Source organism: Phoenix dactylifera, chromosome 11 (genome assembly GCF_009389715.1).
Source record: "Phoenix dactylifera cultivar Barhee BC4 chromosome 11, palm_55x_up_171113_PBpolish2nd_filt_p, whole genome shotgun sequence".
NCBI classification, from domain to species: domain Eukaryota; kingdom Viridiplantae; phylum Streptophyta; class Magnoliopsida; order Arecales; family Arecaceae; genus Phoenix; species Phoenix dactylifera.
The window spans coordinates 20,929,787-20,943,618 of NC_052402.1; the positions used below are offsets into that span (position 1 = coordinate 20,929,787).

The following is a 13,832-nucleotide window of genomic DNA, read 5'->3' on the forward strand; positions in this document are numbered from 1 at the left end:
GCTGCTCTTGTAGCCAGGGTGACAATGGATCCATATGAAAGTTGGATCAGCAACAGCATGTCCTTCCCTGAAAGCAATATATTTGTTATCTCTGCATGTTTTTCGCATAGGTAAAAATATTTTTATGCACTTCGATACATTATAATTTTCTTGCTCGATGCACCAGCTTCCGGCTGTGGCTTATGCACATATGTAGACCATCTTCATCAGTGATTTAGGCAAAATTCATGATCCATGAAATCAAAGAGAGATAACCACCTTTTTGAAGGAGGAAAAATGTCTTTGGCAACCCTTTGCCATTTACATTGAAGCATGGTCAACTTTTTTTTTAAACACCATCACTTAAGTTAGTAAATGCTTAAGACAATCCTTCATGCAATTCTAATGAGTTGAGAACATGGATCCTTGTAACTTAAATAAAGCAGTAAATAACAAGGAAGGCACATGATGCAAGTATCCTTAGTTTTCTTAAGCATTCTTTTACTTGACAAAGAGCTCTAGTTATATGGGATCCAAAAATTTGCACAAAAAGTCTTAGAATGAATTCAGATATATAATTTTTATATCTAGAAAATAAAAAGAAATTCTACTTAGTGTTTCAAATAAATATAATATATTCTTGAGACATTAGAATCACTCATTAAATTTCAATGCATTACTTTTATGACATGCATGGTAGAAAGTTCACAAAGCTGGCATAAAATAGGTAAAGAATACTTGCCTTTAGAAAAATGCATTACTTGAGGTCTCCCCACATCATATAGCCGAATCTTCTTTTGCCAAAGCTATAAACATGTTAGACATGGTTCAAAATAAAAAATACCCAAAGATTGGCAAACTATCATCTACCATAACAACCTAACTACCACCTTCTACCAGTATCACTTGACCCAGTTTCTCACTACAAGGCCCCACAAATTATTTCTGGTTTAGCCTAGTCACCATATTAAGGAAACTAGTTTAGCAAAATTCATACTCAATTTCTTTTTTTTTTTTTGCTTTTTTTTTATCCGAAAGAATATTCACACTCAACTTCAAAAAGGCTATCCATGTGGTATGATTCTAAAGCCTCCTGTAAGCAAATTCAGCTGTCACCTTGCAAAGCTCCATTCCTTTGAAGCTTACCATTGACTAATTCATTACTATGAACAAACAGTAAGACCAGCATCTATGTTATACCAGGTAATTCCTATTCGAAAATTCATTTGCATTCACTGAACAACGTAACGACAATAGTACAGTAAAACTTCATTCTGAATTTAGGCTCCAAACTTTCCCACAGGAAAAATGGCATGAAAGTTTTCAAAGCTGCCAAGGTCTTAGCAGTTCCTTCAGAAACTATCCTGGGGTTTACTTTCCTGTTCAAGGAAGCATCCATTTTGTTTCATCTAACCATCCTGTGATAGAACTTGGCCATATCTTGCAAATGTTGGCGACAGTTCACAGCTTGTCCAAGCTCAACATAAAAGTAAACATCCACTTTTTGCATAATTGTATCTTTCACCAGGAATTTAATCAATTCAATTGCAGTTGAACCCCTACCAAAACAACACCAAATTACCACAACTCAGTAGAGAGGGCCTGGTGATCAATAAACGGTTGCCAACATACAGAAGCCATTTTCTGCAGGAAACATCAGGACTTATGCTGAGATTCATTGAACACCCTGCAAACAAATCAGTTTGGATTAATAGGAGTAAGTGAAGCTCTTTCTAAGGCAGCCATAAACAGATGAGATTAAACTAGCAATAAGGAGGTTATGTTAACAGCAAGCCAGCTTATACAACATCACCGCCATGCAGCCCATCAGGCCTAAAAAGTTACCGAGACCCGCTTAACTGCCCCAGAGGTACCTTCCATTGCAGGATAGTACAGGTGTCTAATTAGTATAATGCAGGCCCCACCAAAAGCGAGATACCTGCATGTATTTTATCCACCTGAAATAAAAATTGTCAGGCATTGAGGTCTACCTTAATCATGAAAGCCAGATCAGTGGATATGTCACTGATCTCCAATGCTGCCTGAGTTCAATGTTCAACCAAATACTAGCAGCTCACAATCCAAACGTAAGCTACACAATATTGAGCAAACCATTCTAAACATGTAACTCCACCTGAAAGTGAAATATGTGGGCATTAAGGTAAACCTGAATCATGAAGCCACATCAGAGCTGCTTTAGTTCCATGTTCAATCCAATAACAGTAGTTGAGAATCCAAACATGAGCTACACAGCATGGCAGCAGCCCATTTAAACACACAGTAGGCTTTTCCATTTTTCAGTAATTAACAACCAACAAGCAAATGATATTTGAAAAAAGGTGCATAACTTTCTAAGCCTAGGCTACAAGTCAATCATCCTTCTTATGAAGGAAATTCGCTTATTCACCCAAGCGCAACTTGCATTTTCTCCTTGTTGGAGACCTGTGCTTGTTTTAGCATCCACCATGCTTAACAGCTCATCCAAGCTATCCAAGCAAACAAGGTACAATTTGGCAATTTCCAAATGAATCAGAAAGCTTGCATGAACTAGATTGCATCAATTCACATGTAGATTGTATGAACCTGATTCCATCATTTACATTTACCTTTCCCCACCTAATTTGCTTCAGAAAATTTGAAAATAACTTACCCAAGTTATCAAAATTTGAATACAAGTTACCCAAGTTATCACATGTAGCAACCCTTTTTTAACATATAGCAGCCTTTTTCCTTTTATTTTTTTCTTCCCAAATAACTTGGTACACATGACTTTTAGAAAAGGAGGTGCATATTTTTCTGACTCTAGATTAACCATCAATCATCCATCATATGGAGGAAACTTTCTTCCCTAGTCTGAATGGCCTGTTTCCTTAATGAAAAAGACCTTCGCTTGTTTTAGTAACTGCCATGCTTAACAGTTCACCCAAGCTATTCCTGCAAACTTTCACACACCTAAGTCCAAATTGACACTTTCCAAATGAATCATATAACTTGCATGAACTTAATTCCATCAACTTCATATATCTTTCTTCACATAATTCTCTTTGGCAAAATTTGAATATAAATACCCAAGTATCATATCAATTGATTTATGAAACCACTGATCTCACTAGCTATACCAAGGCCTTGCCTCCATTCTCTCACCTCCTGAGTGCCTGCCAATGGATCTCTTTGCTCGTACTTTCCAAAGCCATTCCTCCAACAAACACAGCACTTAGACCAACCTCATCCAACAAGGTCATGGCTCTCAACTTCATTCAAACAATCGCCAAATTGCATCCTTCTCAGTCCAGTCCAACAAAAACACTGTCTGGATACCAATCATGGTGCATAAGGAGCCAAAGCACACATCACACTGTGCCCGACTGTCCATAATTGAACACCTGACATCCTTCCTGGAGCTCTGGACCAAGAGGTTATTCTGTTACATGATCCAACTATATGGCAGCCACAGGATGCTAGATCAAGCATTCCACACCTCCAAGGAGATTGAAGGTCATGGTATCCACACTACCGCCAGACCACTAGAGGAGCTGATTCGGGCATATATACAGAATAAGAACATCAAGAGAGTGAATCATGCATTTCATGAACTCCGACAAATGCATGGAATGGAACTTGATGCCAGCACATACCATACTGTGTTAGTTGCATATCAGCCTTGGCTCAACTGCTTTAGGATATGCTATTCTGGAAGAGATGTGTACCAAGGAGAGTTGCTTGCCTGCTGAATACAGATATAATATCCTGATCCATGGATTTTATAAAGAAGAGAAGTATGATGAAGTTGAGAAAGTTAAGAGCAAATGGCAAAGAATGGCTGCCCACCAACTGAGTCTGTATACAATCAGATTAAAAGGTTGTGCAAAATAAAAAAAAATGGATGGACACGAGAGCTATGATGGTTGAGATGAGGTCGAAAGGCATGAAACTCGATAGTGATCTCTGTGCACACTTGATTCATGGGATCCACAAGGTCGGAAGCTTTGAAGAGGTTAAGAAGGTTGCAAATGAGATTGCCAAAAAGGAAGTTCTAAAAGGTATATTCAACTGTAGTTTGGTGAAACATCTTCTAAAGAGACATCAACAAGAAGAGCATGGTGAAGTCCATGAAGAATAGTTATATCTATATCTTTGGTAAATAAAGATTGATGAAGACTTTAGTTACTATGCCATTATTTAGAGTCAGAAAATTACAATCAAACTGATAGCGAAAACAATGTTACTTTTATACTGTCATAATTGATGTTCTATTCTCTCTCTCTCTCTCTCTCTCTCTCTCTCTCTCTCTCTCTCTCTCTCTCTCTCTCTCTCTCTCTCTCTCTATATATATATATATATATATATATATATATATGTTATTTTCTTCTCTTTTTTTTTTGTGGGGGGGGGGGGGGGGGGGGGGGGGGGGTTGATTTTTGATGAGCCATCTTGTGTGGCACAGAAAGGCTCTTAATAAAATCTAACGTACCAGTCCTTGGAAACTTAGTTTCTGGTTTTTTTAAAAAAATCTTTAGGAGGGATACCTTTCCTTTTGATATGGTGATACTGGAATTAGTAGAACCAGTATCAAATTTTTCTTTCAGCCCACTGTATTGCCCCTAACCATTCTTTCTGCTCCAGGAATATGGTTACCTCAAGGCATATGCAATTGACTGCATATTGAGTTTATAAAGTCCTCTCTTCTCTCAATAACTCAGTCATAAAAATATTATTCTTAGTTATGTTCCAGAAGTGCTCATTCCCTCCTTTTCACAATAATAGATGATGCAGCAGCCTTCGAATAAAAGGTATTATGACCAATCAAAATCATCAAATAAACAATAACATTACTGACAATGTAGTTGTAGCAGGAGGAAGAGGTGGGTGGTTTTCTTTGGGTGGAGGGTTGCTCTTTTTGTCCTTTTTGTGGTCTCTTATCAATGCTAACCATGGTCACTTTTGTTTCGCAATGAATCAGGCCAAACCAGGAATAGTTGATTTGTGCTGTTCAAAGCCTGTTCTCTACTCTGCTTGTAACCCAAAGTTATTCTCATAAACAAAAGTTGAAATGATCATAATTATGACATTACTTTTCAAATGGCCCTAGTCAGCCAATCCTTTTCTTTCCTCATCAACCAAATATTTCAAGTCTTCATTAACATCAAATTTTAATCATTCCATCTAGTGATACCACACTGGTTTAAAAAGGATCTATGCTTTCATCAAAACTTAATCATCGAATGCCAATAAGCATATTTGCAGCTGAGAACTCTTAATCAGTCATCAACTTGCATGTACATTGATTAAGAAAAAACCATCTACTGAAGTTGGCAGTGATATTCTCATTAAGTATCAATGTAATTAGATCCACAACCTGCCATAATGGTAAACTGTTCGTGTGAAACAAAATGTTTGATAAGGAATTTTTTCTGGAAGACTGAGAGGCTCAAAGCCAAATGAGCATACACCTGTTTTGGCCTCTTTCAGATATTATACTGCCTCTTTCAGATATTATGACTGGATCCACCAGGCATGCAAGGTTTTGAATGAGAGTACTTGGAGTTTATCCAAAACATAAACCAACTGATGGGTAGCATTGAATATTACTCGATAATTGGTCCATATTGTTAGCTTACGTTATGTTTTTTTTACTTTGATTAATTATATTGGCATTTCTCAATACATACGTTTATTGTTTCTTACTCTATAAGACACTAATCCAAATTAGAGTACACTAGTAGTTATAGGTAACATGATTGTTATTTGAACAGATTCTTTTCTAAATTTCGATAGGAAGGACTGCTTCCATACCCTAGACCCTTTCCTTGAAAGTGATCTCATCTCTGGCGCGGTAGGAGCTTTCTTTAAGCGCGACTTTTCTTGCAATGCGACCAACCGATCGAAAAGTGTTTTTCGAACGGATTTGATCCTCTCTGCTTATTGTCATAAATTGTAAGGCCCATATATGGTTGATCAGCTTTATGTTAATGGAAAGCTAAATTAATTGCAACTAAATCCAACAAATGAAGTTCAAGAAAAAGTTAATATCTCCTCTCAGTCTTGTTATATTATCAGTAATCTGTAACATATGATTTCCATCACCCTTTTTTTAATCATATAAAGAGAAGATCATTAATAAACAGTGGGATAACAATATAAATTTTAAAATATCGCCTTCTGTAAAGATGGATCATCACATTACATTTTAACACAGCAACACATGCACATTCATGGAGAGAGCTAGAGGTAGACGGATAGAAAGCAACAAGCATAGACAAATTAATTGTACTTAATACTCACAAAATGGATAGGGAGATCAACTGCAAGAGGACAAGGGACCAGATATGCCACATTTTACCAGTGAAATGAAGCCATTAAGCTAATAAAATTGCATTCTACATCTCTGGAGGAAAAAGAATCAACATTTTAATAATCATGATACTTCATCACCAAAATTCTTTCCCATAATCTAGAGGGTTTCAACAAATTTTACATGATAAAAGAAAAGCACTCAAGAATCTTCAGCACAGACCATTGATATTTTAAACATTCATAAAGATAGAGGAAAAAATCTCAGGAACATTCACTTTCATGCAATTAAGCATTTGCAGCATTTAAGCCATGCACATATAGCTAAATCTTGCTGAATGTAATTTTGGTTCATCCAGAATTTCAACCAATGCCAGCCAACAAGGAATACCTTATCATTCCCTTCAGACTTACTGAGGCAATTCTTCTTCCACTTCCTTCCACATATCAGCATTCCCTGAGAACTTCTCCTTCATCTTCTCAATCAGCTCCCGTGCCTCTTCAACTTTCGCCCCCCTCACAAGCCCATTCACAAGCATCTTCATAGTTGAAAAGCACGGAACCCAATTCCTTGCCATGGTCTCCTTGGCCACTCCCAGCGCCGCTTCAAAGTCTCCACCTTGGCAGAGGTAATAAATTAAAGTAAAGTAGCAGCTACTATCCGCGACACACCCTCTTTTACCCATCTCTTTGTAGAGTTTCTTTCCCTCTTCCAAATCCCCCTCCTTACAGAACCCAAATATCAGATGGTTGTAAGTAACCCAGTTTGGCTTCATGCCTTCCGCCACCATCTCCTTAAACAATGCCTTCGCCTCACCAAGCCTCTTAAGCTTGCACAAGCTCTGTATCCTCACATTGTAGGCGCTGAGTCCGGGATGGCAATCATGCTTCTTCATCAGCTCCAAAACCTTTCCCACATCGTCGAACCGTTCCTCCCGGTAAAATCCGGCGAGCGCCGTGCAAAAAGTCATCATATTTGGCTTAATTCCGATTCGGACCATTTCGTCCAGCACCGAAAAGAACGACCTTGATGTGCCCGACTCGCAAAAAGCCTTGATGACAGTGTTGTAGGTGTCGAGATTGGGGGTGATGCCATAAGAAGTGGGGAAATCTCGGAAGATCCGGCCGACCTCGTCGTGCTTCTTTGCGAGGATGCAGGCGAAGAGGAGGGCGTTGAGGGACCGGACGGAGGGAGAATCAGAGGCCTTGAATGTACGAACGGCGTCATCGAGCATGCCGGCCTGTCCAAAGAGGACGATGGCGTGGGAGCGGAGCCGGTCAGAAGAGATGTCAGGGCGGGGGGAGAGGAAGCCGTCGAGGTAGGAGCGAAGGGCGGCGAAGGAGCCGGAGGTGGCGAGCTTGGAAGTGGCGATGGAGAGGGCGGTTCGGTCGAGGTGGGAGGCAGGGGTCAGGTCGGCGGCGCGGCAGATCTCGACGATGCGGGCGGGGTTCTTCTCGGACTTGAGGAGGGAGAGGGCGGCGCGGGACTTCTGCTTGCTAGTGAGGACGGCGGAGGGGTCGCCGGGGCTCAGGATCGCGGCGGCAGAGGAGAAGCGGCGGAGGAGGAGGTGGGGGAGGAGGAGAGGGAGAGGGAGAAGGCGTTGGCGGAGACGGGCGAGTGTGGCCATGGTTAGGGTTTTGGAGGTGTGAAGAGCTTAGAGAGACAACGGGGTTAGGCTTTTAGACTCGGATTGTAGAGACACTGGAGGAGCTGGGCCGGAGGTTTCGGGGAAGGAAATGGGTGGACCTGCGGAATAGGATAATACGGTGCGGCTTCGTGGGGGAGGCCTGATCAGAACCGTTGACAGGCGGGCACATGAAAAACTTTAGCGGGTCGTGCGGGTCCCAATATGTATGAAGTCCACAAGGGTCAGTTTTTTTTTTTTTTTAATGGTTAAAACAGTGTTTCATTTCGTATACTTGTAATGTGAGTACAGCCTCCATGCCAAAAGAGAGTAAATAATACAAAGAGTATGGAATATAATCTAGGCTAGTGCAGTAGACCTCTGCAATATGTAGGGCAATATAAGAAACGATCCAATCTGCTGCACTGTTCGTCTCCCAATATACATAAGCTAACTGGCAGGAGGTCAACTTCCGCACTAATTTACATGTGTCTCGTATTAGAGGGTGGCCATTTCCATATTTGTCCACTCCTCGGATATAGTCAATCATTGTGGAAGAATCACCTTCGAGAAATAGACTGTCGGCTCCCAGCGCCCGTCTGGCATACAAAATGCCCTCCCAGGATGCCCGCAGCTCTACTCCCACGACCATCAAACCAAGTGTGCTCCGCCCTCCAGCTGTAATAAATCTGTCCCTATGATTCCTTATCACAAAGCCCACGCCCTCAGATGCGCCATCCTTCGCCGTGTCTCCATCAAAGTTTACCTTAAGATAACTCGGACTTGGGGTTACGATTATTAAAAGTCAAGCCGACCTTTGTGTACCCAATTTAAAAAGGGAGGAAGAGAAATGAGGGAGAGTTAATCAATTTTGGCACATGTCACAATATGTGTATGAAGTCGGCAAGACTTAGCTCCGTCCAAGCCGACTTTGTGTAACCATCTTTAAAAAGGAAGAGAGATGAGGAAGAGTGTATCAATTAAAAGTAAGAGTCCAATCAGCAACCGTACCTACCATCCTATGCATTGGATCGATGTATCGAACACCAGTTGTATGCATGTGTAACATGTATTGTTTATTAAGAAAACAAAGGATTTTATCATGAATAATTTTTCTGGTTTCCATTATCCTTCGGCACCTTACATCCTAAGGCTTCCACATTGGCCCCTTCTGCAATATCTTGACAATTGAACTTGAAACAATTCTCAGACTAGTATTGAAAATCCAATGCGAGACGCCATCAGAACATTAACAAGCATGCCTTCTATACAGAATAAATTCAATTTTCTAAAACTATATGCATTTAATGAAGCTGCCACATAACCTCAAAAATATGAGAAATGTCCAACTTTACAAATAAGTTGTACTAAAAAATGTTGAGGAAAAAGCTTGACACACTTGGCACTGAGAGCTTTCCAGTTGTGGAATACAACAATCTTTGAATAATTTAATTTTGAATAGTATGAATCTTCTATACACTTTATCAATAATTTTTTTGATTTTTTACTTTATAAATATTAATTTCATCATTACACCACCAAACTGTAAAATACAAAATCTTACACAACATGAAATACTCCAAAAGTAATGTGCGACAACTTTTCTGGCTTTTCCTTGAACTCACCAGATATCTAGCATGCAGCAGTAATTGAATAACGGTTTCATAGTTCCCCAACAAATTGTCTTTCCCAAAATCCATGTAAATTTCAACGATAGAACTGTTGGAAAGAGCAGAAGGTCATTCCAGTTCTGTGTCTCTAAAAACAGCAGCATCAAGAATTAATCCTGCAGGCGCAGGAAAGAAACAGATCATCAACACTTAAAAAGGAGCAGAAATCAATTGGCTGTGCTGTTATATTATGATAAGCTTTCTATCTCTTCGATGGAAGTCTTTCAATTCTCACTGCTTCACAAGAGTAAGCATGAAACAATTTCATGGCATCAGATAAGTCAACAAATCTCAAGGTGGAAACGACATGTTGATGAGAAGCTTCACTGCTTAAATGTCCGTGCAGGTCTGAAAGTCCAAGCACGTTAATATCATTAAACAACCCTCTGGAAGAGTCACTTGAACCAAATTCATGAGATAAAAAATCATGAAAATCTATCTCAAGCAGGCCATTGGGGTGATCAAAATAAGAGCTGGCGAGGTAAGCTTGAGTGCATGACAGACCGAAAAATATTCTCCGATCACCACTTCCCACATTGCTCACCTGACATTAAATGTAGTATGCAAAAAGAAAAATATTAAAATAATTTATGGTTAAAACTATGGTATGTCGTACTGCCCAACTGGATGGTATGAAATCTACCGTATCGTACTGGATCGATACCGGTATCCGGTACGGATGGCGTATCAAGTATAGGTACACCAAAAAAAATTCAAAAAATAATTTGTATGGTATCATACTAATACTGTACTAGTGTGGTACCAATACGGATCTGGTATGACGAACTTTGGTTAAAACAATGGCCAAAACAACAATAAACATAAAATTGCATGACCAAAATTGTACATTATAGTCAGTGGAAAGATAGCATACATTTCTTTCAAGGCACGCTCAAAGACCGAGTTTATTGCAATCACAAGAATCTTACCTAATGATAATGTTAGGAGACTATAGTGCAGCCCATAATGCAAGACATATAACTCCATGCTAATCTGGTCACGAGACGAAGCAACAGCATAACATGCTCAGTTAAAAAAGTCCAAAATCATCAGCCATTGGACCCTATAGTGGCATTGGATGTCCATATAGCAATGATTTCACTTCCACTGGAACTGCAAATGAGAACAGGCACTAGACATTGTGAGAATCTTAATTGTTCTCCATATATATGGTAGTGGGGTCACAATGAGCATTCATGTTACATTAATTGAAAATAAGAAACAAGAGGGGGAAAAAAATGAAGTTTTAGAGGATTAGTTAGCTGATTCTGATTTTTGAGGGAGCTAAACAAGTCAGTTTGGGGATGTAATTCAGCAGCAACTAAATAATAACTAAGAAAACAAAACACGAGATCCCTCGGTCAGGACAATTTTGAAATTTAGACAATTTTGGGTTTCCAACTCTACGACCTAACCCGAACTTGCCTATGAGATAGCATTATTTAGTTTTCCTGATCCTCATTACTATTAGAAGAAAAAGAAGCATGCCCACTCTAATTATCTGTTAATGATATCTATTTCTTGAGTTGGGCTTTTTTTTTTTTCTTTTTATGAAAGAATGGTAGATTTCAGGGATGCAATCTACCGGAGCATTACTATTGAAGTGTTTGACCCTGAAGAGTTTCCAGCATCAATAAACTTGTCGACGAAGCACAAGGTCCTTGACCTTAAACAACTGGATTGAAACATCCATTGTAATTTGGAAGAGAAAGACGCATAATAAGGATGGCAAGTCATCTTGGGGTTGAGCAGTTTGAAAAGAGAGCATAAACTTACACCTTATCAAACAAAGATTGGATGGCATTCCTCAATCAACCCTTGACATAAGCAAAATCAAGTACAACAGAGTGAACTCTCTCTTTCCTCATTATCCTAAAATAACATGTCTTTCCCTCAACTGAAAAACAATAAAAGCAAGTTCTTAACCATCTATTGAAATTTCGGCAGGATGTTGGACAGGCTGTTATGGAAAGCTACTCGATGGTTCTAGAAAGCTTAGCATTCACCGTGATGTTGCGAATTGAAGATGTCCTTTATGCAGACCCTATTACTGGAGATTTTATCACATAAGGACTCAAACACAAAGCACTCATGGTCCGATCCAGAGCCTGCGTCCAGCCAGTGAGTAGATGGGTTTCAATGTCTCTTCATTTATCTGGCCATCCATCTCAAACCTTGCTTCTGATCCTTATGATATTGGCCTTGACTCTCAAGTTTTATGTGCATAAATATTAGACAAATCGAACCTGACTATCTACAAACCACGTAACAATATTGACCTCGATGTATTATTGCTTGAGTAAATGAACTTTGTTGCCCCCCGTAACTTTTGACTTGATTTTCTTTTTTGCTCTTTTTCTTACTGGTTCTTTGTTTCCGTGTGTGTGATTGCTTTATTTAATTTCTCTTTAGCAAATTGAAGATTTTTATGCAGCAGTTCTCTTTATAAGCTTCTTTGAATTGTCTGTGGTAGACTAAGCTTGGTAAAGAAAAATTTCAGATAAAAAGTTCAACCTTGAAAAAGTAAATTATATTTCTTTATTATGAATTATAGCATGACCCAACACATATCCGAACCGGACCTGACCGGGACTCATTTCAAACCTAATTTTTTTGGATTGGGATCGGATTATACATGGACCCAACCTGTCCCGAATGATCTATTGGATCAAAAATTGTAGCCGTGAACTCAATCCAACCCGATCTAATCTTCTATTGTTTTGTGTTTGGGTCCAACATTAGGACCCGAATAAAAAACTAGATAGGGTTGGGGTGACTCAGGACCTAGTCTGACCCATTTGTGGTCCTGGTTTTAACTACACTCGACAAGCAACTTGTAGTTCAATTTTGACAGAGAGAATTTTACATTTAACTTCCTAATGATGACCACTATTAGTATTAGTATGGAGTCTAACATCTATATATACATGTGTATATATATATATATATATATATATGTATATATATGTATATATATATATATATATATATATATATGTATATATATATATATATGTATATATATATATATATATATATGTATATAAATATATATATATATATATGTAGATATATGTATGTATTATATATGTATGTGTATATATGTCTGTATATGATATTAATTTTGATTTGGTTCTTGCACAGGACAACGACTAGCTTAAATTGGATACATGCAGTTTTACATTTAGGGTGTGTTAGAGAAAATGATATTGGATCTATTGAGATCAAGCGGGATGAGCTAGAGAGAGAGTTGGGGAGTGAGGCTAATCTAGTGAGATTGTTTAATAAAATTCTCCTGAATCGGTAACACCCACACACTTTTTATGCTCTCTCTCTCTCTCTGTCTATATATATATATATATATATATATATATGCACGCACCGAAATGAAGTCTCTGCTTGTACTAAGAGTGGAAACTAATATTAATGATAGAACTTAAGTCCGCATTCCACATTATCATTAAAAAGTTGAAATCCATATATTAATTAAATCAACTTATTAATTAGAATAATATATTAATTGAATGTTGGTTTTAAAATAATAATTTTTAATCATTGGCCACAAGGACACTAACATTAATGACATGATTTAAATCCTTTCCGCATTGCATTTTATCATTAATGAGGTGAAAACTATGTATTAATTAAATCAACGGGACAAGAGTAAACAAACGATTATAGGCTACAAAAATGGTTTTCTAATTTGTTATATAAATATTATAACAATTAGGAAATAATCTATATAATAATTAAAATAATATATCCAGCATTCATAATTTATTTAATATAATATAATAATTATATAATAATATATAAAATAAATATATTTTAATTTATTATAAAAAATATATTTAATATTATATATAATTACATGTTCACAATTAAGTTTTAATTTAAACTCAAGCCAATTGACGCATTTATGACCTTGAAATTTAGTATAATTTATACTCTAACATGCATATACGTAAATTAGTTTGTGATTTCAAGTAGCAATTGTTACGATATCATTATTATACCATAATAGTTGAGACAAACCTACATAATATCTTAAATATAATTTATTATATTATTATATTACACTTCAAGAAAAATTTGAAAATAGAGAAAAAAAATCATATCCGTATATCTCATCAGTTATATGTTACTAAACTAAACTATTAAGTGAACTCGAAAAATGCTTCATCTCTTCCAAAATAGGTATGGGACAATAGGTATTTAGAACGTTAGGATTATTTTTTAAGAAAATGCTTCATCTCTTTCAAAATCC

General features: G+C 37.7%; 1 protein-coding gene across 1 annotated transcript; it reads right to left on the reverse strand.

Annotated features, from left to right (window-relative positions):
• Positions 1–1,186: 1,186 nt before the first annotated feature.
• On the reverse strand, positions 1,187–7,997 carry LOC103717141 (pentatricopeptide repeat-containing protein At1g61870, mitochondrial). Its single transcript, XM_008805417.4, has 2 exons — positions 6,662–7,997; positions 1,187–1,666 (listed from the first exon to the last, which is right to left on the reverse strand). Exon 1 carries the CDS (start codon positions 7,896–7,898, stop codon positions 6,681–6,683), a length of 1,218 nt encoding a protein of 405 aa, XP_008803639.2. The 5' UTR covers positions 7,899–7,997; the 3' UTR covers positions 1,187–1,666; positions 6,662–6,680.
• Positions 7,998–13,832: the final 5,835 nt, after the last annotated feature.